At 31.1% G+C, this 9,324-nt stretch overlaps 1 protein-coding gene across 1 annotated transcript; it reads right to left on the bottom strand.

Moving 5' to 3' along the window:
- Positions 1-4,157: 4,157 nt before the first annotated feature.
- LOC105112432 (U-box domain-containing protein 4-like) lies at positions 4,158-8,144 on the bottom strand. The gene is made up of 2 exons (XM_011008141.1): positions 7,583-8,144; positions 4,158-5,283 (listed from the first exon to the last, which is right to left on the bottom strand). Exons 1-2 carry the CDS (start codon positions 7,888-7,890, stop codon positions 4,467-4,469), a joined length of 1,125 nt encoding a protein of 374 aa, XP_011006443.1. The 5' UTR covers positions 7,891-8,144; the 3' UTR covers positions 4,158-4,466.
- Positions 8,145-9,324: the final 1,180 nt, after the last annotated feature.

Raw genomic sequence — 9,324 nt, forward strand, 5'->3', positions numbered from 1 at the left:
TTGACAGAAAATGACGGTTGACTCGAGAAAATATATTTTAAACTCTTTTTTTTCTTTTTTTTCTTTATTATATTTTTTGTCATGAATAATAAGATAAAAGAACAAAAAAAAAAGTTAATGAATCCAAAATTGGGTTACAACATTACTTATATCAAATTTATATAGAATATTTATCATGACATCATGTAGTATTTAATTATATAAACTAAATAAATTAGTTAATATTGGTTTAAATCAAACTATTTTTATGGTACTCTTAGACTATTATCAATTATCTACATAAATTCAAATTCCTATACATTATCTAAATTTTTAGCTCAATAATAAAATTGATAAAATATAAAACAGACTTATTAAATAACCATTAATTTATTTTATTATAGAACACCTAAGTCACAAATTCAAAATTAATTTCATCAAATTACAAAAAAAACTCATTTTGAAAAAATTCAAACAGACCTTAACATGCATAAATCATACATTCATATAACAAAATTCTTTGAAAAATGTTATAAAACAAGTAAACACACAAATAAACTATATATACTACAAAAAATACAATAAAAACTAACATTTTAAAATTGAGTTCAGATAAAAAAAATATAATTTTGCTTACTATATAGGTAATCCTAAAAATAATTGAATCAAAAGAGAGATGCTGACAGAAAAAATGTTGGGGTGGTTGGATTTATGGTGGGAGGATGATTTATAATAAAAGAAAAGGGAAGGGAAAAGAGGGAGTTGCTTGCCAAGTCATAACTTAAATATCACTGACAGATTTACAGGCAGGTTTTACCAATGAATTCATTTCATTGGTTATTTTGTCTATATAAATGATATGTCATTGTGCCTTTTGGCTTTATTTTTTAATTTCTTTTCTCATTGTAATTTTATTGAAATATACCGATGAAATATTTTTGTCAGTTTTTATCATAGGATACATTGAGTGATTGTTATGTCGATAAACTTCACCACAATCTATTAATGAAAGTTTTTCATTGGTATGTCTGTTTGTATTTGTTAATTTTCTAATAGTGATAATGTAATTATAAATTTGTCCTTTGAAAAAAAATTTATTGAACTAGGCTTTGGGGCCAATATTATATTTCCACCATGACACAATTGTCTTTAATATATTGTATGGGGTTAGATTTGTCCTTTTTTCTCATAAAAAAAATTATTGCTTGGCCTTAAAATAAAAAACAAATCTAATGCCTTTCACTCAAGGGTTTTTTTATTCATTGCATTTATTTTGAAATAGTATAATTATTTTGATGTCCTTGGAGACAAAAACAATATAAATCTCACATAAAGGGTTTTTTTTTTATCATTTTACATTAGTTTTATTATAAATTTAAAGGTTAATCAAGGGTATTATAATAATTCGTATATATTAAATATTATTTTTAAAAAAGCATGATGATGTGTGCAATGCACTTTCCAGTATGTGGACAGCCCACACACCATTTAAATGGCCCGTATGGGATAGTTTAGCCACTAAACACTACCTTTCAAGATGATGTTTGGAAGATCTCAACTCCCTTAGCCTAATGAGATGATACGTGTTTCAATATTTATGGTGATTAGGTATCGTCGACCATTTCTCCCCTCCTCTTTCTTTCCCCATCTAGATTTTTTGAGCTAGCCCCTTAAAAATTCAAAGATTACCCTTTAATTTATCGACTCTTTATATTTGGTCTTTTTTTATTAATATTTTTTTTTATCTTGAATAATTTATAAAATTGGTATGTCTTTTCAATTTCATCCATCTAAATTTTTTTATTTCATCCCTTTGAAATTTTTGTTTTTCAAGTTCTTAAAATTTTATTTTTAAATTTCATAATAAACTTCTTCATGAGATTCGAATCTAGGATTTCATAGGTTATAAATTGTTAAGATTTGAAAAGGTTTAGGATGTTTGCATGAGTTTGCTTAGTTTTTTCCCTCTCTATTTAAGCTATTTTTTCTCTATTTTATCCTTTATTATTTATTCAATCAAAGACTGAGTTTTTTTCTTTTTAGCTTGCTTTTTGTGAAAAAAAATTTTGATCTTGAAAATAGCTCGGTTATCTTGGATCTTTTTGTTTATAGTTGTTTGCTGGGTTTTGTTTGCTAATACCTTAAATTTCAAATTTTTAATGATCCTTTCCTTCAATATTTGAAATGATTTTTTTAAACAATTTATAATATTACAATTATTTTTCTATTTTAAACAATTTATAATATTACAATTTATTTTTTAAACAATTATTTCCAAAATTGAAAAAAAAAATATTCAATATAATGATGAAAAATAAAATTTTAAAAAAATCAAGAAAAGAATAAAACATTAAAAAAAATAATTAAAAGAACAAGAACCATACAAAAATTAAATGAAATAAAAATTTTAGAAATAAAATTGAAAAAAATCTAAATTTTAAAAAGTATTAAAAGTAAAACAAATAACAATAAAAAAAATCAAAATTAAAATTGATAGAAGTATAAACTAAAAAACATAATTAATTGTTTTTTACAATTGCTGGCATGAATTTATATGCTATAAGAAAGAAAAGAAAGAGGAACTGGAGTTCAACCACACCTCTACTGTAATGACACACCACACCATTGGAAAAGGAACGACACGCTGCTTTAAACGCCACCACAAATGGCAGTATTTGATAGTTGGATGGCCTCGCATGCTACGTTGAAGGACCTTAGAGCTATCACAAGCTGAAGTATATTTCAATAATTTTTTTAATAATATTTAATTTTTAAAAATGATCAAATAGGCCTAAGTAAACCCAAAAAAAACATAACAAAAGGATGAAAAAGCCCGCACGCGAGTTTTTTTTTCCTGTTTCTAAGAATAATAAGGTAATTTTATTATGCAAGATTTTTTTTTTTTAGATTAACGGGGTTGTCTGGGCCAGCTTGCACGCACCACGACTAATCTCACGGGTCCTGAAGTTAACGACCATGTAAGCTTCAAGTGACCATCATATGAGCAACCAAGGACTCGAACCCGAGACAACAGAGGAAACAAACCCCTTAATCCCAAATCTTTACCACTTGACCACCACCTAGATGATTTATTATGCAAGATTCTTGAAAACATGAAAGGTATATATATATTTTCTTTTAAAAGAAAAAAAGTTATTTCAATGTGCCAAAAAAATTACACCTAATAATTTATCCCCAATCAATTTTGCAATGCCCAATGCATCTCCTGGAAATCGATGGATTTACCCTCAATTGCAAGCTTGTTTAGTTTTTTTTATAATGGAAAAAACATCATTTTACTATTTCAATAAACAATAAAATATGTCTTGGGTCAGTGTATTAGTTTTGTTTTTTAATAAGCAAGAGATGGAAACGGATATAAAACCACTCTTCAATTTTCTTATATCGTTTACTTATTTTCTGGTAAATACACTTCAGGCAGTCTGGTCCTTGTATGTGGCACGATAGTGGTATACCAGTTACAAGTATTCAAGCTCCTACAAATTTCTTCCTTCTAAAGATTATCTCTCTTTCACAATATATCTAAGTTTGAAAGCATGACTTGAGACTTGAGTTGCTAGGAGAGAGCTGGAAGTCCAAGGTAAAACTGCGAAGGCAAAACTGCCTTTGGCATTCCTCTTGATAAGAAATGTAACCATGGAAGCAAGCCGTAATTATGATGCTAGTTAATTCGCTATCAACAGAATGAATGGCAGGTTCTGATTCAAACTTACATCCAACAACCCAAAATCGAAGAAAACAAAAGAGCTGTTATAAGGGATAAGACTGCTTTAGTTGGTATAGACAGGTAATAACCATTCAACGCTGTCAGTAGGATTCTCCCCCTCCATGATTCCTAGCAGGTTACTTTCCCTATCTTACCTAACTTGTTAAGAAATCATTTACCACGATTCCAAAAATCCTTGAACAAACCAACAAGCCAGAGGAATCGAGTCAAGAAATTTTTGGAACAAACAGAAGCAAAGATCAATTTAGCATGCATTGGATTGATGCTGACATCATGTCCATGAATCTTGATTATTAAGTCACCCTTGTCGGCTACCATTTTCAATGTCATCATCAAGGAATTCTATTCTTGGTCAGACACGGTTTGATTTCAGGTCTACCCAAATCATTAATACAGAGGATTAGATATAGAAGATCAGGACAAAGCTCAGAAATATATGGGAAAGGAACTGTACTGATTGTATAACATTCGGTACAATAGTTATATACAAGCCAAGTTTCTTTGATTTTGAAACTACAAAACTATATTTTTCAACCTCATACAGCTTCCAGATTATTGACACTCACCAGTCACCTGATACCTAAACAACGGCCTGGACTGGCATTCTTCACTATACTTTTTTCCCTCTTTTCTACGAGGAAAACTTGTCTCACAAACCCCACAAGTAAAGAAGTAAAAAACTCATGGCCAAAACAATCATTTTGAAGATACTTCAGAAGTGCAACTACTGATAGGGAGGTCATTTTGGTGTAGGTGTACATACCAAAGCTCTTTGTTGTAGCTGTCTCAAGCTCTGTTCCATGCTAACTTGCACCATCTCAGCCAGCATCTTCTTTGCTTTACCAGATTGTTCATCTCCATCTATCTGGGAGATGATGTTGCACACAATGTTCTCTAATGTGTCTGGTTGAAGTTCAGATCTTGGGTATGGAGTGTCTCTCAGCAAGCGTAAAAGTGTTTGAGATTTTGACTGAGACTTGGGTGTTCCTTGAACAGTAAGCTCAAGAAGTCCAGGGATCACACCTTCTCTGAGAATTGGTTCTCGATATTTAAAACGATCACTCTGACACAAGGTTAGCAGTGCCCCAACTGCATGCTCTCGACTTTGGAGAGACCCATTTTCAAGTACTTCAACAACTGCTAGGATTCCACCTTCTTCTGATGTCAATGCAGTTCGACCTTCGTGAAAACCAACTAAAGATTCTATGAGAGCACAGCATTTTTCTGCTGTTTTTGACGATTTTTTACAGGTTTTTAGTAAACTAACTATGGAAGGGATTGGATTTGTTTTGAGAATTATTTCAAGATTATCAGAGTGTGTTGAAAGATTGGAAAGAGCCATTACAGCGTCCACTTTGGCTTGTGTGATGCCATTTCTGAGGATTTCAACAAGGAGAGGAATGGCACCACAAGCACTTATAACTGGCTTGTTAATGGTAGAGGCAGATAGAGTGAGAAGAGATGCAGTTGCATACTCCTGCAAGATTGAATTTTGTGACTGAAGGAAGCTAATTATGGATTCTAAAGCTCCAGCTTCCACAATGCTGATTTTGTTCCTGCAAGATAAGGCCGAGAAATATAGAAAGAAAACAATCAATCACCGAATTAATAACATCAACAAAATCTGTTACCAAAATAAAAATCATACATTACAAATAGTTTCAACCTTGAAGACATTGTCACAAAGTAAGTCATACAAAACACGAAGCAAAACCATGAAAACATTCATGTGGAGAAAAAGAATGCAAAAGGAAAAGGTTAAAATTGTAATTTTCAACTAGTGTACCTTGACCAAATGAATTTGAGTTTGTTTCAAGCATAATCAAGGTGTAAACAACCTTATTCCTATACCATCAATTGCATGTATCTCATTTGCAAAGACTCCAAATGAATTTGAGTTTGTTTCAAGCATAATCAAGGTGTAGCAGAATAAGAGCCCTATGAACACAGAGCCGACCAAAACAGACCTTTTAGATCCCAAGACAAGATGGGGAACATGTTAAATGGTAGCCATAATGTAAGAGTTTCCTTGTTCAAACTCAAAAGGAAGCAGCATATGTCCAATTGCTAATGATATCTACCAATCCATGTGCAAAACAACCAGTGAAATGACAAAGCATGCATAAGAAGAACCAAATGGTATCAACATCCTATCGCAGAAAATCTTGCAGAATACATGCTCATTAAGAAGGTTGACAACACTAGAAAAGTACAAGGGCAAAGCATGCATAAGAACCAAGCTCTCTCTCATGGAGAAATTTATCCTCTTATCTCCTTTTTTCTCACATCAACTCCCAAGAGGTAATTAAGTCCACAATTAAATTCATTCAGATGGTTTATTCACCTTTCCTTCCTCATATTACACCAAAGCCAATATATTCAGCATATCCTCAAAGTGAGAAGATAAATCTCAATTAGGATTATGAAAGAGTAACACCAGCAGTCTTTACTAAATAAAGATTGGCACATGCAGAAAAAAGGAAACACTTCGAAAAAAGAAAGAAAGAAAGAGAACATAAGTTTCCCTCTCCAAGAAGTTATGCAAACTCCCCCTCACCCACCACCAAACCAAGAACCCATAATTATCATATGATAACTTCATAAAGAAGACAAGAGAAAAAGTGAAAAGGCAAAAAAGATAAAGATTAACATGTGAATCAAAAACCACCACCCCCTCCAATCAAAAGCTTTTAATTTCCAACCATAAAAGCATCAAATTCTGAAGCCTTCATTCATTAATAATTTCACCAACAAATTCTAAACCCGCCAACAAATAAATATCTAAGCACTATTACAAACATATTATACCATTCAACAATCAGAAAATAATATATTTTTTAAAATATATTATTATACAAAAATTACCATTTTTTAATGTGGCCCTTTTCTTTCCACATGTTATAGTCATTTTTCTACAATATCCCATAAAGCAAAATAAACTAACTTCCTCGAATTGGATAAACTAATATCCCAAATGTCAAAGTAGTCCCAGTAATCCAAAGTAACCAATCAAATGCAAAAGAGAGAAGAAAGGCAACCAAAGAAAAAGAATAGATTCTTTATGCTTCCAGTACCTGCATAGATTTTTGGACATCAAAAATTGAGGAATCCAAGGAAAATCTTATCTTAAAAGTTAAAGAAAGTGAAACAGAGTCAACATCCCATCTTCAACTTCAAGCAAAGAACCAATCTTTATCAAAAATCCCCACAAACAGCAATCAATTTTTTGATAATTCTACAACAATATCCTAAAAAAAAAATTATTTCACCTAAGCCCTCGTAGATTTGTAAGCAACAAATTTCACAACAAAATCCTCATAATTCCAAATTAAAGACAAAACAGAATCTAAATGCTAAACCCTCATCAGACTTAATAATTGAATTAATTCTAGAAAAAAGCATCAATTTTTCACAATTTAAAGAAAAATTCATAAAACTTCAAACAAGTTTCACCTTGACTCCTGTAAAATGTAAATTCAACCACTGCAAGGTATAAAAAAAATCCCAATTTCTACAAATTGCAACAAACCCCCGTGGTTCCAATTAATTAGCAAACAGACCCACAAAAAATAGAACAACAACAAGAAACTTATTTTGATAAAAATAAAATTAAAAAACACAAAAAAAAAAGGAAATTTAAAAAATAAAATTAAAAAACACAAAAAAAATAGGAAATTTAAAAAAAAAAAACCTAAACCTTAAAAGTAATTGAAAAACCACACACAGTTCAATCAAAAAAAAAATCCAGAACCCACATGACAGAGGAAATTTACACAAAATCACCAAGTGTCCACTTAATTACAAAACTGACCAAAAAATCACACACAAAGATAGAGAAAGATAAGGATCACATACTTCTCATCTTTAACAGCAAGATTAAGCAAAGCCAAGAGAGCCGACTCGTTCTCAACGGAGTCATCATCACCAACTCGTAACATACAAACCAGTGGCTTAACAGCATCAGCTAACTGCCTCCTACACCTTTGAGAAGTTTTGGTTAACCTTCTTATCTCCTTCGCCGCCTCTATTTTCAAACTCAAATCATCAGATTGGATTAATAGTAGCGCACGGCAGACTGCGGCGGAGGGGGAGGGTGGCGTGTCGGTGTTGGAAGAAGAGGTGGAGTGAGTGAGTGCGGAGGAGCAGGATGGGGGGGAGTTCATTGTGAGATAAAGAGGAGTTAGTTTTTGTCTGTTGGGAGGTTTAGCTGCGTGGGAGTTTGGGTGAGAGAGAGAGAGAGAGAATCGTAAAGTGAGGGGATCGTTAGAGAGAGAAAAATAGAGATAGTTGTATGCAGGTGTCTGTACTTATGGTGGTGGGCGGTTTGTTTCGTCGTTGGTTGCGTGGGATAGTTTGGGGGTCTTGGCTTGGGGTGGCGTTAAGCAACCTTCTTTTTTCTTTTTTCTTTTTTCTTTTTTCTTTTTTCTTTTTTCTTTTTTCTTTTTTCTTTTTTCTTTTTTCTTTTTTCTTTTTTCTTTTTTCTTTTTTCTTTTTTCTTTTTTCTTTTTTCTTTTTTCTTTTTTCTTTTTTTTCGTGCTTTCCAATTGACAAAGGAAAATAAATATTTTACGATGCATGTATTTAGCTAGTTCTCTATAAAGTTATTAAAGGTTTCTTGGATTGATTAATATTTTTAATTAAATTAAATATTAATTTAATATAACTGTTTAACTTGACTGAGTTTTTAATTATTTTTTAATTTAATATAATCTTGGTTAGGTTAACTTAACTGAGTCTTTAATGATATTATTTTTTTAATTTAATACAATCTTGGTTTAGGTCAATAACTTGTTAAAAAATTGCTGTTTTGATAAAAATAATTAATTAGATTAAATTTTAAATTTTTTACATACAATCGGTCTTTTAAATTTTTAAATTTATAAGATTAAATTGAGAAAATCTAAATTCAAAATTCATTTTAATCATATTTTGATTCCACAAATTACGATACAAAATATAAAGTTTTTCATACTTTTTTAAGAAGAAATAAGGATTTTATTATAATAAGATAAGTTTAAAATAAAAATAAATCGCTATTTGTGACTTAAATATTTCTAATTATAGTTTGTTAAAAAGATTGGGAAAAAAAGGGAGAGTTAAAAGTCGTCGTATTTTTGTATAATTGTGTTGTTATTTATTTATTTATTTATACCATGGATACGTGATCTAAAACATTCTTGCTTCACGTTTTGCAATTGTCCTCCACGTTCAGTAATGAAGTCGCGACAATCACCTGGCTTTATCTTTTGCAGTGAAATTTATCTAGATTAGCAGTAGGTGGCGGGTGGTGGGTGGCGACTAGGGTGCAAGGCAGGTGAGGAAAGCTGACTTGGTGAACTTTAGCGAGTAAATGAAGAACACGTGTGTGGTTTACCAAAAAGGTGTGATAGCAAATGGAGCGCTGCCATGGGTTGCTTTGGAATTGTATAGGCTTATTAATAGATGAAAGGAGTGCTTAGGGAAAACAATATATATTATACGATGGATAATTAATCAAATAATATATAGTTAATAATTTTGATTGGTTTATTACAGAATTTAAATTATTATTTTATTATTTTACTCATTTCCTATCCTTGAAGCTTTTAATTTTTTTT

Source organism: Populus euphratica, unplaced genomic scaffold (genome assembly GCF_000495115.2).
Source record: "Populus euphratica unplaced genomic scaffold, PopEup_1.0 scaffold335.1, whole genome shotgun sequence".
Classification (NCBI taxonomy): domain Eukaryota; kingdom Viridiplantae; phylum Streptophyta; class Magnoliopsida; order Malpighiales; family Salicaceae; genus Populus; species Populus euphratica.

Excerpts from the sequence above, each read along its gene's own strand:
- LOC105112432 (XM_011008141.1), bottom strand. The coding sequence starts at position 7,890 with ATGAACTCCCCCCCATCCTGCTCCTCCGCACTCACTCACTCCACCTCT. Across the intron at positions 5,284-7,582 it reads CTTGCTGTTAAAGATGAGAA|GAACAAAATCAGCATTGTGG; the intron begins GTATGTGATCCT and ends CTTATCTTGCAG.